General features: G+C 41.0%; 1 protein-coding gene across 1 annotated transcript; it reads left to right on the top strand.

Moving 5' to 3' along the window:
• The first annotated feature begins 6,681 nt into the window (after positions 1-6,681).
• LOC109034158 (protein N-lysine methyltransferase METTL21A) lies at positions 6,682-14,624 on the top strand. The gene is made up of 4 exons (XM_019047161.2): positions 6,682-7,317; positions 9,146-9,480; positions 11,712-11,907; positions 13,815-14,624. Exons 1-4 carry the CDS (start codon positions 7,270-7,272, stop codon positions 14,073-14,075), a joined length of 840 nt encoding a protein of 279 aa, XP_018902706.2. The 5' UTR covers positions 6,682-7,269; the 3' UTR covers positions 14,076-14,624.
• The last annotated feature ends 4,775 nt before the right edge of the window (positions 14,625-19,399 follow it).

The following is a 19,399-nucleotide window of genomic DNA, read 5'->3' as shown; positions in this document are numbered from 1 at the left end:
GAACTGAATTTGGAAAAACATGGAGGGGGTCTGGTCTGGACGTTCCTCCTAGCAGAAGGGGTCCTCCACGGAAAAATTAAAGAATTTAATAATTAATTCGAGGGGCTTGGAGGACAAGGCGCGTAAGCGCAGTTTTTGCTACTTCGGAAAATAAGTGTTTGAAGTTTCAAAATTAAATGGATCCTAATGGTGGAAAGAAAGTTCAAATTGACTTTATGATGCTTAAAAATTGGAATTTGGGAGCGAATTTTTCACAAAATATGCATTCGGACTAGTTTTACTGGAAGTCACGCTATCTCGATTTTTTCAAAAACTGCACTCATGCGCCTTGTTCTCCAAGTTCCTCATAATGTATGTATGTTATGTATGTATGTATGTTCATAATGTATGTATTGTATGTTTTAAACGCGAGTTAGGTCTACTGATCCCGTACTTACCGATGATCATCGTATATCTGCAGAACCGCTGATCATGGAGCTCCAAATTCTCGCGCCCTATCGAAGTTTGATCTTCATACGGCAGCTAGGAAATTTTATCCCTGTGGGTGCAAAACCCACGGAAAAATCGCTGCTTGAAAGAGTGATTTTTCCTTTTAATGAATGAATACGAGTGATTTTTCGATCGGGTACGTATCTCTATTACTTGACGACAGTGCATGGCAGATTCGGAAAGGTCTGATGCCGTATCTCGGACAATTGGACGTATCGCTTCCAAACAGACCTATGTGGAGGTGAGAAATATGGGGTGTGCTCGTCGAAGCTGCATAAGAAGCAACGAAAAAGTGGGCGTGATTCCTTTTGTAGAATTGGAAAAGCGGGATATTACATTCTATCAAACAGACCTATGTGCCAACTGAATGCGGAACTCATGAGCCGCGGGCATGGCAAGAGAGCGTTGTGAACAGGGCTCATGAGTTAAAGACTCCCTCCAACGACCTCCCCGTTGTGCCGGCGCTCGTTCGTTGTCGCTGATGTCACTGGCGCTTTATTATTCTCATTCACTCTTACGCAAAGAGAACTAACGAGCACACCCCATATTTCTCACTTGCACATAGGTCTGTTTGGTAGAAATACGTCCAATTTATTCTCGCTCTCGATAACTTCTTTGATTTTGACTACGATCAAAGTAAGTTCCTTGCCTGGACAAAGCAAAAGTGACAAAATTACTGCAAGCAACTATTCGTGCTCCCAAGCTGCTCATATTGCTTTCACTGTTATTGAAGGCGAACTCCGGAACTCGACAGAATGAAAAGCATGCAGTGAGGTGAGGAATTGACATGTGCTCCTTGGCTCCCGGCGGTTACTTGTTTTTCCATTCACTCAGCATTACTATTTAGGAGAAATTGTAAAATTAACTACATAGAATTTTCGCTAATGAGCATGTGATGTAGCGCCCCGTGTGAGGCACCTGGTAAACCGGCAGTATCTCATAATTTGATGAAAATTTCTCTGTTTACTAGCAATGAAGTGGAAAATAACAGCATCATATTCCAGAAACTCTCTGGTACTCGTTAGTTAACCTTAATCGATGTTTTTAAAAAACTACACAGTTTTTCTGAGAAGTTTTCGCGAATTTTCCTCAGTGATCGCAAATAAAATCATCGATAATTTCGACACGGTATTCTCGTTCGTTCTATTTTCTTTTTATAAAACCAAAGAAAAATTAAATAACATCCGAGTTTCTGAATCGTTACACTGAGGATACATATTTTACTTTTAATTGTGGTAAACACGGAAGTAGAGAGTCAAAAATAATGACACGTAGTCCTAGTTTAGCGGCGGCTATATAGCGTCGTGCGAGCCAGGAAATAAGGGATCGCGATAGAGTCATCTTTGCAGTGTGACGCGCCTGCCATCCGGCTAGTGGCAATATACCTACACTCGTGGTCGAATAGTTATCTCGTTACGCCTGCTATGAATAAAATCAGATATCGACGCCTGCACTCGGCAAAAGTGTCCTTATTGGAACGTTGCACATCTCTACTCATGTTTTATTTTTAATCGATTTTTTTTAAAAAAGCTACACACTGTTTTTTTGAAGGGTTCCCAGGGAATTTCCGGAACGATTTAAAATAAAATCACAAAAAATTTCGACGTGATATTTTCGCTCGTTCTGTCTTCTTTTTATTATACCAAAATTAATGTAACGAGAATCAAGTTTCAGAATAGCTGCATCGTTTAAACATCGATGAAACATCATCCGAGTATCTTAATCGTTGCAATGAAGATACATATTTACCACTTAATTGTGGTAAAAATTGGGCAGAAAATGTCAAAAGAAATGGACGTGTGGTCCTAGTTTTGCGGCAACTTATGCGTCTTGCAAGCCAGGTAAGGAAGCGCGGTCGAGACATCTTCGCAGTGTGATGCGCCTTCAATCCAGCTAGCGGCAATATGCCTATACCCGTGGTCGAATAGATATCTCTTTACACCTGCCGAGAATGAGATCGAATCGACGCCTGGATGTGCAGATCATTTCCCAACTCTCGCTTCAGCCGCATTTCCCTGTTATTACTGGTCTATAGACCTGACGCCGCGCCGCTCGATGCGCCGCGCGGAGGGGTAGCGAGAGACAAGACCACGCTTTGCCGGCGGACGTCCACGCTTTACACACGGATTCTTCATGGCTCAAAACATTAAAATTGCGAGGCAAAAACGCATAGTAGAACGAGCCGACGGGCGAAGTTGGTCATGATATATGCAACTGAAACTGGCAAATCCTGGATATCTGATTTGGCAAATTCGTCTGAAGGACCAGTAGATGAGGTACAATGAGGGATATTAATTAACGATGGGAAAGTTAACGAGAAGCAGGGAAATCTCCACGGTCCTTCGAGGATAGCAGACTCGCGTTGTACACTGGTTGGATACTGTGTCCAACGCACCGTACTGGAAAAAAAATCACATTGGATCTGGAGTTCAGACTCTTGAAAACATTAACAAGAAAAATGACTCTTGATTCAATCAGATTTAAGATTAAATCAAAAGGAAATCCGCTCAAATTAGTAGGCTTGGTTCTTGATTTTAGCTTAAATCTGATTGAATCAAGAGTATTTTTTCTTGTCGATGTTTTTCAGAGTCTGGACTCTAGATCCAATGTGTTTTTTTCCAGTGCGCGGGTGACACCGAGAAATTACATCGATTAAAATTGCGCACCGTGCTGTGCGCGAAATTGTTAAAGTGTTCCTACAGTTTTGTAGGCTCTAATATGCGTTTACGCCAACTGACCGACTGCACTGCTATATAGGCGCAATGCGAGAAGTATTCATGCAGTCTTTTAGGCGCTAACATGCGTTTTACGCCAACCGCGCTGTTTGGCGCAGTGCGTGAAGTATTCTTGCAGTCTTGCAGGCGCTAATATGCGTTTATTGCTGGCCGCGCTGTTTGGCGCGATTATTCAAACTCGCGATAGAATAATCCCGGCATTTTTTCCTGCTGTTTGTTACTCATTTTTTTCAATTTTTTTAAATGATGATGAGGCTAACCTAATAGCTTGAAATATATACGGAATATTCTGCTGAAAAAATAAGAAAAATTAAGACAGTTTTAAATGAAGTACGTGGAGTAGTTTTAATACAGAAAAATAAAGTATGGCAGGGATGCGAGTCTCCAAAGTCGCAAAAGGAGATCCGTGGCTTCGCCCTTTGCTAATCGATTTGTTAGTATCCCGTTCAAAAGTTGATCTACAAACTTCCCGTTGTGTGTGAATAGTTTCTTACGTATAATTTTGAGGAGCAGACAAGTGAGGTTTGTTTCTAGATCAAACCTTGTCTTGGGGTCTATTATTCTGAAATACCCACTGCTTTCATCTGTTCAGTTGAATCCAGTGGAAGAACGACGCCATTGATAGAAGCCCCGTGACCAGCTCACATACACTTGAAAAAAAATAATCTTAAATTTGCCGCCAAGAAGTATTTCTTCTTAAATCAAGAATTTTTCTGGTTAATATAAGCTACTTTTTTGCTTAACCCAAGCATTACTTTTCTTGTATCAAGAAAAAGTCAGCTTAAAGCAAGAAAAAAAAAAATTCTTGGCGGCAAATTCAAGAATCATCATGTTTAATCCAAGCTACTTTTTTTTTTCAGTGTATAGTTTACGCGGCGTCACTGGAATCTACACGCAAAGTTGCGCGACGATGCGCTGCTTTTGCCGACAACCCGTTATCCACTGCGATTTCCATGAGGACAAACGCCCTTGGCAGCCGATCCATGAGCTGACCGGAAAAAACCGGACATCTCCATGCGGGACGAGCGGGATAACCGATTTTTCAAAGGGCGCAAGGGGCGCGGGGCCCGCCGCGCGATCCCTCTAGCCATCGGGGCACCGAGGCGCTCAAGCCTTTACCACCCGCGCCCGGATCGGCTCGGCGGCGGCGGTCTCGAAGGGTCGGGGTAACGGAATTATATAGTGTGATGGATGATGATAGCACATACTAATCACTGTCCCAGTGTTTAGTTCTTAAGTTAGGGCTAAGGGCCCACAATTGGACGTATTTCTACCAAACGGAACTATGTGCATTAGGACGTGAGCCCTGTTATGCATACATTCTTATGGGTCTCAGGGCTCATGTCTTGGTGCACATAGTTCTGTTTGGCAGAAATACGTCCAATTTACTCATTGTAATTCTAGCTCTAGTCTTTTATTAACTAGCCCCTTAATTTTGATTCTTAATATATGTGTGCAGTTGAAATTATTAATAAAGATAAAAAGAAAGAAAAAAAATATGATGACGATGATGATGATGATATTCAATTGGACGTATTTCTATCAAACGGAACTACGTGCATTATGACGTGAGCCCTGTTATGCACATATTCATATGGGTCTCAGGGCTCATGCCTTAATGCACATAGTTCCGTTTGGCAGAAATACGTCTAATTGATAGGTAGTCAATCCGACTCTCTTTCCTCACTCCTTTCTATGAAGTACAACTTTATCAGCCGTCGCCTTTCAATGTTACTCCATGATATTGCTTATCTCTTATTGTCTGCCAACGGCCACCGCGCTTCATTTGTCTGGGCACTGGCCCATATTATCAGCGGATAGAAGCAGCCACTGAAGCATGCTCCATGCAAAACATCATTGATTATCCATCCACTCAACAGGATTTTAAAAAGCATCCTGCGAACTTATCAGTAGCTCGTGGGAGCAAGCTTGGCGCACAAGTGAACAAAATATCGTCTTTATAGAGCCCTTGTACCATATCCGAAAATATCATAGGTACCCCAAGATAGGAGCATTCGAGGCTCAAAGTTCTCCTCTCAGAAGTGGTCATACTTTCTTCAGCCACATTTACATTATGTGTAAAGCAGATAAACCCATCTGCAGCTTCTAGAATTGATCGCCCCTCACCGCAAAACACAGAATTGTGGCCTTTTTTCCCCTCAAGGACCTTCGCACTGAAAAAAAAAAATCTCGGTGTATTTACTGAGAAAAGGGCAAAATTACCAAGAATTCAGGGTTCTATTTGATCCCAGTTTTTTCTTGGTAGAATTACCATTTATAGCATTGGTAATTTTACCAAGAAATTTCGGTGAAATTATTGAAATTTCTCGGTAATTTTACTAGACCTTGGTAAAAATGCCAATATTTTTTATCGACTGTGGTAGAATTACCGAGATAAAATGGCAAAGTTACCGGGAATTGATTACCAATGAAAGTGGTATTCTTACCTGAAAAAATTAACAGTAAAAATACCGGTTTTTAGGTAAGCTTACCAGTCTCTCTTAATAAAATTACCAGTAATTTGTAAAAAAAAGTGATATGGTAAAGGTACCAACGGACCTTGGTAAAAAGGCCGAGAATTTTTTTTCAGCGCGCTCACAGATTATCTCATCAACAGTCATCAGGGACACAAACCCACTTATCCACGATGATCCTCGCGTTGCAAACAAAAATTTTGAAGTTTTTCACATCCATTCTGATGAAGTTAAAAATCTAAATGTTTTGTAATTCATTGTATTAACACTTTCAAAAACTCTGAAGAAATGAATAGCGTTTAAGTTGCTGAATCCCTCTAAAAAATTACTAACCAATCATTAATGGTCAGGTCAGGTTTCACTCGCAATTGCAGGCTAATTTTTAATTACATTGATTCTAAACCGAAGGTTAACGAGGGCAGAAGGAGCTTATTTACATTACGAAACTGCGAAATTTTCACCTGCGGTGCTTAATTTGATTCTCTATTCACTATCGTAAACTGCATAGCGTTCATAGCGTTTAATATTAAAAAAGCTATTTCAATGCTCAAAAACGTTTGTAAAAATGTTGTACGTCGCGGCGCACAGTGGATCGAGTCAATTAGAGAGGTCGGACAAAAAATTTTTGACAAAGACTGCGAATTTTGGTGTTTTTTTCGTCACATTTTACATTTCAAGGTGTGCTTTTGAAAGAAAATTTTACGAGGAAACCGATGAAACCACATTTAGAACTTCAAAGTTTCATTTAAACGGAGTTATAAGCGTTTAAAGTTTTCAAGTCTTGTCCCACCTCTCCTATTAAGTCGATCCTCTGTGCGGCGCGGCGTGGTGATCCACGTGATCCAGTTGCAATCGTCCGGTCATATTTCCATTCTACAATGTTGCATCGCGCAGGCGCTCGTCGCACACGAGGCAAGCTTGTAAAGGGCGGTGAAAAATTGCCTAAAAGAAACTATCTTTATTGCGACTCCACTTTGCTCTGTGGCTTTATCAACACTCGGTGTCAGAGTTCACTGCCGGTCTAAAAATACAGTAATACACTGACTGTCAGACTCAACGCGCTACGAACTGGACGCGCCGACTAAGCATTTTATTCCAGCAGACACCAATGTTTTGTATGCATCATTCTTATTCGCCTTCCTTGGGTGAAATCATCTTTTCTCAGAAATACTGTTGTTCCGTTGCGCGCTACAACTTCGTGACTTCCTTGCTCTAGTGTACACACAATTTTTTCGAGTGGTGTTCTATTTCTATAATCCGTCCACTTTACCATTTTATGGTAAAAAGTGCAATACCTTGTGATTGATATGCAGTGATAATACAGACAGGTGGTCACGTGCGGGTATAATTGTAGTTTTTCTCTTCGTTCCATCCCTTTTCTATCAAGTTTTTACCCTTAAAATTGTTGTCCATTTTCTTCTCATATTTTTCTGTGTTGTTGACATGTTTTCCTTTTTTCTTATGGGTTTTTGTGGGTGATGCCGGCTCCATTTTGAGTATTTCGCTGCTAAAAAACGTGAAAACCTGCGACCCGGCCATATTTCCTACGGCATCTCTCAAACGGTTTGGTAATGACACAAATCGGAATACGCAAAACTATCCCCACGCTGTTATTTTTGGTGAGTAGTCATTTACAAGTACGTTTGAAGGTTTTGTTTTTAACTCTGGACCTACTTAGTTTAGAATTAGATTTTAAATGTGAAAACAAGAGGGTTTAGCAAAAGCCACTATTTCAAATCTTTTATACGTAATGCAATGACCATGACTTGGACTGCATTTTGCAATTTGGAACTATAAATTCTGCCTCCTCTGGAAAAACACTTATGAGCATAGGGAAACCAATGGCACATACGTTGTTTTTAAACCAGGCTCGACTTTATAGTTCCAAATTGCAAAATGTAGTCCACTTCATAGTATGTGCATTTTAGTAGCTCAAAATGTATCTTCCGGGAAGAGTCTTCCCATCACTCCGCTGACATTTTTAGTTATTATTATTTTTTTTTTTTTTTTGTAGTTCTTCCGGGAACATTTTTAGTTATGAATTTGTTACTTTCTCTAAGCTGAGGTCACGCAGTGAGATCTTCACTACTTTGGGGTTTTTTCACCTCAACAGCAGATCATACTTAGTTAGAGTATCTTTACAGCGAGAATATGGCCACTGATTGTGAGTCTCAAAGGGATCCTTAGGATCCCAAGAAACGGCGGTGATCCTTGGTCGGAGAAGGTGTGGGCAGGTGAGAAAGGGTTGTTGCCAATTTTTGACGTTCATCACACTTGGCCATGTTCAGAGAATGGCGGGAGATAGGTTGCCGAAGGAGGTCCTGGATTGGGTTCCTCCTGGGAGGAGGTGCAGATAGCACCCATCGAGAGAGTGGAGGAAGGGAATCGAAGAAGAAACTCAAGGTGTTCGATGCCCGAAGGGTTAATTGGACTGCATTTTGCAATTTGGAGCTATAAATTCTGTCTCATCTGAAAAAAACACGTATGTGCCTGGGGAAACTAATGGCACATACGTTGTTTTTAAACCGGGCCAGAATTTATAGTTCCAAATTGCAAAATGCAGTCCAATTGTCAAATATTTTCCTTTCTGGCCTGGCAAAAAGTCGGGAAAAAATGTGTCCACCCATAATCAGTACTGTATTGTTACATCGATCTACTTTAGAGTCCCTTTATACCCAGAGTTAAGACAACTCACTTTTGGGTGGGCCAGGGTTGGGCTGAAAGTGGCCTAAAAAAAAATCCAACTCTGATTGGTTCTCGCTCATGGAGGCCGAAACGAGTGCACCAAGATGGCGGTACCTCGAATGTGAACAAGAATAATGAAAATATTACCTAATTGTGGTTTATCAAGAGTAAATTGTTATTTCCATCGGTCCAAAATGAAAATAGATTAAGAAATTATTCACAAACCAATCTCATTTTCTTTTTAATTGATCAATTTGTTGATGTTGTTGTTTTTGTTTGACAGACATCGCAGGATTCCTGATCCTTATCCCTCAATATCGTTCGTTTGGGTGCACTCGTTTCGGCCTCCATGGCCAGCCTAGAGTCCCTTTATACTGAGAGTCAAGACAATTCGGCTCATGGATGTCACAAACGGGAATAAAGATTACAGAAATTGAACGTTTTCCGTAATCTTTGATCGGCCCATTCTCAAATGCCTTTCTCCGTTCCTCCTCTCATTCCGTTCGTTGTTCCTTGCCGAACCCGTAATTCCCGGTCCATTCTAGATTATAATCTTTGCAATTGGTGAAAATGTAATCTTTATTCCCGTTTGTGACACTGTGGAGGCCTAAAATACGGGAACCAATCAGAAATGGATTCAAATTGTCTTGACTCTCAGTATGAAGGGACTCTAGGCCAGCCAAGGCCGGCTGCCAGTCAGCTGATAATCGAGTTGTCTTAACTCTGGGTATAAAGGGACTCTAATCTACTTGTATGTTACAGGTAATCACTGCTAGACTCGATGAAGCGCATAAGTCCCAGGAATCTGAGAACGTTCCCACCTCACAGGAAGCATCACCATTCGATGCTGAGTACCTCGATAGAGTCTGGGGAGGACTATCGTGGAAGAGGGAACATGAAATGAAAACTTTGAATATAACACTTCATCTCAAAATACATCCTATTAACCCTGTTGCTGTGCTATGGGAACCGGCTACAGCAATCGCATCTTATTTGGAAGAATCTTGTGAGGAGAATAATAATTGGGTCCGCGGGAAAAAAGTGCTGGAGCTAGGGGCGGGGCTTGGCCTCCCTGGCCTTGCTGCTGCGTGTTTAGGGTAAGAATTTCAAATGGAAAGTAGACGACGTGTAAAGTCAAAGATAAACTAAGAGCCGCCATGAATTGCGGGCCGAGTGCCACGCGCCACCCCCGGTTTTTGCGAGTCGTCTCTGCTTGGCTCACCCGCTTCGTGCCCACTTCCTGGGGCCCGTATGAAAAACTAGGGGGCCCTGCCCCCTGACCGCTACGCGGCCCAACCCCTGGGAGAGCGCCTCGCGCCCTCAGGCCCGCTTCGCGGGCTCTATACGCCTATGTATAGGCAAAAATGTTCTTCCATTTTAATACACCATTTTGTGTTCGAGCTGCATCGATTTCAAAATTTTTGACGTAACACTCAGATTTGTAAATAATGATGATGTAATGTAATATTTTTAAATACTTAATTTAAAAAAAAAAAAAAAAAAAAAAAAAAAAAAAAAAAAAAAAAAGGATTTCGACCGTTAAGAGTTAATAATATTTGGTCCGACCCGACGCGACGCAGTGCTTGCCTTCTCACTTTGTATCTGCTGTAAATATTAATTGAAATTCAGCAGTCAAGTAAATTGACCAATGCCGTAAATCGAAGCCGGAAGAACGCAGGAAAAATTGAGTTAAACCTTATACCTTGGACCTTGAACCTTGAACCCTGAGCGATGCACCGTTCCTCAACTCTTCGAATGAGGAGCCCTTCACGAGCTTTTCCATTGTTTTATTGTTTATTCGAGTCACTCAGGTAGAATCCCACACCTTGACGTTTCCAGCGGAAACGACATATCTCTCACGCTATTAACATTGGACTTAAGTGACATGAGCTTTAAAAGCTCTACAACATTAAAAGTTCGGGGTTTCATAATTTTTTGCACATCTACATCTACTACATATGACATACATGTAAAGATCATCCTTATCGGTCCGGCACTTCGTCAGAAATAGTGCTTCCAATATTTTGCTTGTAGTTGTATAATATAGATAACACGGGGCTCGTTTTTCATCGAAGATATCTCGAAAACAAGGACAAATTTATGCGTCAAAGATTTCAGAGATCAATTCTTCAGATTTTTCTGAAGAGTTTCATGGGTGATACATAGCACTTTCTTTCGCAAACGCACCGAACAGCTCGACCTGAATTTTACTTTTCCCCATGACACCAAGTGTCATATTTTAAGATTTAAGAATTTGAATGAATAAATTCCAGGTCCACGTCGGCTCCAGGTTCGGTGTGTCTCAGAAAAAATGTCATGTATTATCCATCAGTATCTTCAGAAAATCCGGGGAATTCGTTTCTGAAATCTACCACTACCACTACCACTGCCACTACCACTACTATACTACCGCACTACCACTATCACTAACATTACCGCACTACCACTGCTACTACCACTACCAACACACCACCACCACTACCACTACCACTACCACTACTACTATATTAACATGCCGCTCTTATGGCGCACCCTAGCAAATCTTCTCCGGCAAATCACATCTCCTCAATTCCTGCCTTATGTTAGTGTATATGGACGATCGGTGAATACCGCCTCTTTGATATCGTCGCATTTAATTTGCTTTGATCGTTTTTCTTTACAACGGTATAGGGTTTCTTCCCATGGCGTTTTTAGTCAGAGAAAAAAAGTGCCCTACTTTTGGGCCTCGTAATCCCTTGAATTTTGAGTTTAGTCCAAAGATCTTTCAGGATCTTAAATTAATGACCCAGGTGATGTGCTTGATGCCCAATTTTAAAGAATTAAAGGCATTTTTTAAAATTTACAGTCCCTCAAAATGAGCTTTCCGTGTGATTTTGCTAAAAATGGACAATTGAGCGTAGCCCCCCCAAATTTTAGCGTACCTCAAAATCGTTGGACGTGCATAAGGAAACCATAGATATGGTGTCCTGTGCCAATTTTGAATGAAATCGAACAGATAGATTCTGAGATATCGCTGTGGACAGATTTGGGGGACGCCACACGGACGGACACACATTTTTTCAAGTATGGTTATTTTTACTCCTGGGACCTTAAAACGTCTAGAAATGATGAAATTTCAACTTTTTTTTTTTTTTTTTTTTTTTCTTGGAGGATGACAATACTTCCTCTCTACCCTATGGGAGCGAGAAAGTAAAAATAGAGCGAAACTTACTTCATACACGACCCTCGTACTTAACACGAAACAAGTACTTATTTCATTGTTTGTTCGAGAGCAGTACAAATTTGATAATTCGTATTCCTTATCGTTACTTCAAATTTTTCGTTTCAGAGGAAACGTCACGGTCACAGACAAACCGGAACTTTTACCCTGGCTACAGCACGGCATCGATCTAAATCTGAAGAGTATTCAAAACACCTCGGGAGAAATTCGAGCTGAGGTATTAATTTGGGGCGATGACGAAAAAATTAGGTCCATGCCCAGGCAGGATCTGATTATAGTGTCAGAAGCAATCTATGATATAAGCGTAAGTAAATAATAGGATTATCCCCGTATGTCATCTCTTTAATGGGGCTGTCGCAAGATCCAGGAGTTGCCTTGTAAATGTCGCAGGCAATTAGCAATCGCCGGCAATTTGCAAGCGGTTCACACGTTGTTTCAATAAATCGCAATAATGCGCATCGGCATAATGCAATCTTTAAGGTTATGGTCTTCCAAAGTATGAGCTCGGCTTGAAGCGCCTTCATTTTTTGTGATACTCTACGCTTTGTCACGGTGTTAGTTTAGTTGCCTGTCCGATCTCAACCCAACTAATGTCACGGAGTTTACTGCACTCTCTTCTGAGTGTGCATAATTCTGCCATGTTTTAAGGGTGGAAAAGTACTTATTCACATTATAGGCAACATAATCAGCACTATAATCTTGTTCTTTTATTTTTGAATTTTATAATTTTCTATATATTTATTCACCACTGGCTTGTTAATTGCCGGCGATTGCTAATTGCATGCGACATAAATAAGTCTTTCTAATAACAAGTGATGAAATATCGACCATATTTTCCCATGTCCGACTTTTTTTGATTTTTCGTTCATTCAATATTATTTTGAGGGACTTCGGTTTCCAACATTTCAACCCCCGAAAAAAAAGTATGGTAAGGGGGGTGGGGGTTCAAAGTTTAAGAACCCGGTAAAAGGCCCGGTAATGCCTTATTACTTCATAACAAATGATGACACCTGCTTTGTGTACCTGGAGTCCCTTTATAAGGCGAGGAATAGTGGCGTGTGACGTGCTTTGCGATATATCGATAGATCTGCCATTTAACCTATGAAAAAGGATCGATAAACAGGGTGTTCGCAGCGGACACCTTAATAATCGATTATTTATCATACCTTCTAATGGGGCAATGTCGATAGTCGATCATTCACGCCTCGCCACCGGCGAGGAAAGGCCATAGAGGAAAAAAAGGAGGTGTTCGCATTTCGGGCATCTTGGAATTTTTCTGATGACGTAGGTCGGTACGGCGACTTTCATCATCGATTTTCTTAGAAATGGTGCAGTTTATGGAAAAAATGCATACCACATAAAGTAGTTGGAATTAAATCATGAGTTGATTTAAGCAAGAAAATCGAACATTATGATCCGCTTTCCATACTTTGAATTCCGGATTTCGTTGGCCAGGTTGTACCGACCTACGTCACAGGGTAAACAAACCTCTAGATGCAAACACCTCCTTTTTTTCTCTATGGGGAAAGGCAACTCGGCTCACGGGTGTCACAAACGAGAATGGAGATTACACAATTTAAACGATTTTTGTAAACTTTGATCAACTCATTCCCGAATTCCTTCTCTTCATTCTTCTTCTCATTCCATTTTTAGTAGTAAAACTAAAGGCGGTAGTAAACCGCCTTTGCGAATCGTTTTGACCTTCTACTCGATACAATGTGCCGAGTGGCTGAGTTCCTTGCCGGACAATGACTGGCGGGCTCGTTCTGAATCTTTCAAAACTTGTAAAACATTTAGGTACTAATGGTCTAATGCTGCAATCTTTTAGGTTGATTGATCTTCGTCACGGACTGTATTTTCTTTTTGTAAATCCTAGAGATGAGCGCGTTTCGTTTCGTTTTTTATTTTTTTTTTAATACCCACATATAAAACCGTGCCACGCTAATTTGAAATAAGTATACCTACCTGTGTAACAAAAGCAGTTCAGCCATCCTCGAATGTGAATATCACTCCTCCGTTTTGTTTAAAACGCTGCCTCGGAACATCTCTGGGCCGCAGTTATTTCTTGATAACGTTTGTATCACTCATGTGATAGGAACGACAGCCGTAAGACCGCCAGACCGTTAAGAAGAAAATAAAAAAACGCCCTTTAAAACTACTTTAGACTTTTACCGATGATGAAGATCACAATTTTCTTCCGATATGTTCCAGACTGTTGACGATCTGATCTCGACCATGGTTCGTCTTTCTCATGATGACACGACGATAATAGTGAGCCAAGGAGTCTGGATAGAGGGATCGACTTTGGAAGGAGCTTGGACGAAGTTCTTCCACGATTCCGCCGAATATTTTGAATTTTCACCGTTACCTGTTGAGTATGATGATAGTATTTCGTTTGTAGGTAAAGTCCGGAAAACTTCAAACACGGAGGAAAAAATATCAGAAATTTCACCCGGACACACAGAATTGTGAACAATTTGTATGTCACTCGCGAAGTCATATTCAGGGGCCAAGTTTTTCGAGTCAGGCTGCGGAAGTTTTTGGGGCATGTTGACGAAGTTTCCGGTCAAGCTGCCGATCCCTAGCCCCCCAGCTCTAAAATTTTCTATGAGGTAATGAGATATTAATCGGCTTTGAATTATCTTTGACAGGAGAAAATTTACGATAGTTTAAATTTACTCCCAACACATGATCTCCTCCAAAATACACCTTATTGCATTTCTGTTAAACGCGGCCCAAATCTAGTCGTAACCCCGAACTAAAATAACTATACCGAAAATGTGTGTTCACAGTGTGACACGGGCGCAGGCCTGGCACTGGACGCGCCGGATTAACGAAAATTATTTTAATTTTAACTCAATATTTCGAATTTTCAGTGTTTCCAATTTTTTTCAATTTTCAATTTAATTTGTCTGTCTTTTCCAGAAAAACACCGAAAATATGAATTCCTTGCTCTTGTTTTCTTTTTTATTATATAGAAATACCAAGAGATTTTTAATTATAAAATGTGCACCAAAATAAGATTTCTTTCATTCCCTACTCGGTTACCGCCTCCTATGATCCTGAAACACCGTGAAACACTAACCCAAAATAGAATCTGATAGCTTAAGACCCCATCTTCGACCCCCGTCATCGACGGTTTGAAACCATTCAATACATGATAGAAGCATCATCAGTGGCATTCGGAAACTAGTAATCATTGGTCTTATTTTTCACCAACATCACACGCTTTGAAATCAATCAGAGATTTTAGAAACGTAATTTTCTTTACTGATTCATTGCAACATTATTGATTACAAACATGTTGTACTCCAAATAAGTCATCACTCCTCCTCAGAAATAGCAAAGCTATATCTTCCATAAATAGTCAAAGTTTCCCTCTTGGATAAAAGGGAAGGTTGGTATTTTTGGGGAAAAGGGGGGGGGGACGGCTCCAACATAACAAAAATAAGCTTTTGCGCAACATTCAGTCGCAATGGTGAATTAGAAGCAAGAACCGGCGCAAAAAGTGCATATTCATTTGTATCGGAGTACAAGGCAAGGTCACCAAAGTTCGCGAATATTTGATTTTACTATAAGCAAAGTGAGGAAATTGCCCGTTCACGACACCACTCAGAGACTGTTGTTGAAAGGTTGACATAGTAATATTGAATCCGAAAACATGTTCTGCAGCGGAAACACAATAGTTCTAAGTTAAAATCGAAGGTTTTGATAATTGATTCACTAGGTTTGAGGAGGACTATTTCGCTGTAACATTATTCTCTAAATCAGCCTACTCGTGGAGCATTAGATCCGTTGATTTAAAAATGGGCAATTTCCCAAATATTCTGTAAAATTCGCCCAACGAAATGAGCTAGACAATACTGTGCATGTATATTCGCTGGTGAGAAAGCGCGCTTGAAGTGCATAATAGGCTGGAAAAATGACCCCGACGATTTGACCAGGCGATTTTGTCGAATCAGTCGACTGGATTCTTGAAATTGACAGAGGAAGTGATAGACAAAGATACAAAGTGGAAATAGGGAATGGATACCGGAAGGGAGCGGTCCTATCGGTAGAAACGAGAGATTGCTATGGACGAAGGAGGTATAGCAATTGACCAACTAAAGGCACCCCACGAGGGACCCTTTACTTGGATTACATTTTGCAATAAGGAACCACTATCTCTAGCTCTTCCATAAAATCACGTATCTGCATAGGGAAATCAATGGCATACATGTTGTTTCTAAAATGAGCCAGAAATAGTGGTTCCTTAGTGCAAAATGTGCACTTAGTCCACCATTTTCCCCCTGCTTTGTCTATAACAACCAGCCATTTCCACCGATAGGATCCCTCCATATCTCTTTTGTCTTCCTCGTCTATCAATTTCAATAATCAGTCCGAAATATCAACGAAAAATCATGGAGGATTTAAGTTTTATGTTGACCAGCTTCTCGAAAGAAAAAGAAAATTTCTAAGGAAGTCTGCAACGTCGCAAATGGAGAAACGTCGTCTGGGGACGCGTTTGCTACGGCGCCTTGATACAACTATACAACCTCGACGGATGTCCGTATTGCGTTCAAAAAATTGAAGGCGTTTTGACTCCCTGATCATACTACCTGTAGTTGATTCGATCGACAAACGCGTTGGTCGGCGGTGACGGGGACTTGATGCAACTTTTTAAACTTGATGGATGTCCGTATCGCACCGACTGAAGTGCGAAACCACGTATCTCCATTGCGGTGTTTCAAAATTTCCGTTCTTAATTCATCTCTTCCATGAGAAACAATCCAAATTTACGACTTTAAATTTTGAACCAAATCTTCTGCTATCGAATACGAAAAATCATGGAGAATTTAAGTTTTATGTTGACCAGCTTCTCGAAAGAAAAATAAAATTTCTGAGGAAGTCTGCAACGTCGCAAATGGAGAAACGTCGTCTCTCATTTTGCCCGAAAATATGTATGTATAAAATTGAAGGCATTATGACTGGCCTCTCTCAACTTATATTCGTCTGTAACGATAAACAATGGGACGCGTTTGCTACGACGCCTTGATACAACTGTACAACCTCGACGGATGTCCGCATTGCGTTCAAAAAATTGAAGGCGTTTTGACTCCCTGATCATACTACCTGCAGTTGATTCGATCGACAAACGCGTTGGTCGGCGGTGACGGGGACTTGATGCAACTTTTTAAACTTGATGGATGTCCGTATCGCACCGACTGAAGTGCGAAACCACGTATCTTCATTGCGGTGTTTCAAAATTTCCGTTCTTAATTCATCTCTTCCAAGAGAAACAATCCAAATTTACGACTTTAAATTTTGAACCAAATCTTCTGCTATCGAATACGAAAAATCATGGAGAATTTAAGTTTTATGTTGACCAGCTTCTCGAAAGAAAAATAAAATTTCTAAGGAAGTCTGCAACGTCGCAAATGGAGAAACGTCGTCTCTCATTTTGCCCAAAAATATGTATGTATAAAATTGAAGGCATTATGACTGGCCTCTCTCAACTTATATTCGTCTGTAACGATAAACAATGGGACGCGTTTGCTACGGCGCCTTGATACAACTATACAACCTCGACGGATGTCCGTATTGCGTTCAAAAAATTGAAGGCGTTTTGACTCCCTGATCATAATACCTGTAGTTGATTCGATCGACAAACGCGTTGGTCGGCGGTGACGGGGACTTGATGCAACTTTTTAAACTTGATGGATGTCCGTATCGCACCGACTGAAGTGCGAAACCACGTATCTTCATTGCGGTGTTTCAAAATTTCCGTTCTTAATTCATCTCTTCCAAGAGAAACAATCCAAATTTACGACTTTAAATTTTGAACCAAATCTTCTGCTATCGAATACGAAAAATCATGGAGAATTTAAGTTTTATGTTGACCAGCTTCTCGAAAGAAAAATAAAATTTCTGAGGAAGTCTGCAACGTCGTAAATGGAGAAACGTCGTCTCTCATTTTGCCCAAAAATATGTATGTATAAAATTGAAGGCATTTTGACTAGCCTCTGACCCGTAATTCGGGTCATAACACATTACGATTGCTGTCACTTTTTTCAACAGACCAGGATGGGTCAGTTGTGCTAGGCACAGAAACGTGTTTTGGTGATTGATTCTTGCAGATTAGCTGAAAATAATAAGATCTGTTCAGGCCGCAACTTTCTACGTTCAATATTAACCGAGATATCGCCCTTCGAAAAGTCAAATTTTTGACGTCATCCACCGCGGCAGTGACACCCTTGGTTTCCTCCTCTATTGTTCGATCAGTGATGCAGGGGGTGCAACGTGAAACATCAGCGACGTTAAACGTAAACAAACTGAGGTGAACTGACTGACCGCCAGGGTCGGACTGGCTCGCATCTGAGGGCGTAGACCCTTGGCTGGTTGTTTAAAGAGGCGAAATGTGATATTCCCAGGTATTGCAACCCCTACGTTGGAGAGAGGTTCAGAAAATTTTGGCAAAGCAGCACATGTTCAAGCTATTTTCAGGTTCAAAGTTTATTAATCATACAGAGTAAAAATTGCGAGATTGAATGTTTTGAAGTAACTGACAGACTTCTGAAATTAATGAAAACATAAAAAATTAATGCCACTAGACGCGTCCAAGCACCATTAATTTCAAAAGAATCGAGCCAATGCTGCGAGCTTAAGCCGTAGGTCTGCATATGCATCCTAAAAAAGAATCAGACAAGAACCTGAAAAAAGAGGAAAGAACGAGTATCAACACAGCCGAAGACAGGAAAGACGTATTCGCGCCTCCTTCTTAGCTTTTCTCCCGAATCTGAGCGACACCTCAATGGCAGCATATAGCAGAGCATTGAGGGCTCACGCTTCGCGTCATCGCGCCTTCAATTTTTCAGATGCAGCACGGACGTCCATCAAGTGCGAATAGTTGTATCTCTGCGCCGTCGTAGACGCGCATCTTTTCCCTCCCTCTATTCCCATTTTGTGTTTGTTTGAGTTTGTCTAATTCGTAATGGTGCTTCAAGCACTACGTGAGTAACACACCCGAAGGTAAGAGAGATGTGTTCCGGTCTCTTCTTTAACTGTTCTCCCGAAAACGAGCGACACTTCAATGGCAGCATATAGCAGAGCAATGAGGGCTCACGCTTCGCGTCATCGCGCCTTCAATTGTTCAGATGCAGCACAGACGTCCATCAAGTACGAATAGTTGTGTCTCTGCGCCGTCGTTAACGCTCCGCTCATCCTTTCCCTAGCTTTATTTCCGTATTGTGTTTGTTTGCGTTTGTCTCAGTTGAAATGGTGCTTTTAACTAGTAGCATAGAGCAAAGCATTACGAGTTCACGACTCATGCCATCGCGTCTTACATTTTTCATATGCAATGTGTACATCCATCTTATTATCCATCGTTTACACTGTAAATGTCTCTTATTTTCGAATTCCGAGATAAATTAGGGTTGAATTTGCCCGAGATATGCCATGGTATGACCAAATCAATAGTTATTTTGAAACGGAAGAAATATGTTTAAAGGTCTCTCAAGAGTCTATAAAGGGTGCGTTTGTGTAAAAATCGAAACGATCATCGCTTCTAAGGGAGTTACACATATAGCGAAAGAAGGAGGGGGATGATAAAGCGCCTGTATGTTAACAAAGAGGTGAAAATTTCACGGAAAAGTGTTTACGCTTCAGAAAGTAGTTCTTGGACCCCTGTTCACCACTACCATGCGTAAAGGCACCTTTCTTTACTCCTAACTCTCTCTTCTTCCGTTCATTGAAGACATTTTCCGCATATTTTCTTGGCCGTACTTTTTTTCTGTTCTCATTTTGCTATCTGTCAGAAG

The sequence above is a fragment of the Bemisia tabaci genome, chromosome 4 (assembly GCF_918797505.1).
Source record: "Bemisia tabaci chromosome 4, PGI_BMITA_v3".
NCBI lineage: Eukaryota > Metazoa > Arthropoda > Insecta > Hemiptera > Aleyrodidae > Bemisia > Bemisia tabaci.
Note: the sequence above shows the minus strand (reverse complement) of the source record. Positions and strands in the feature narration are given on the sequence as shown.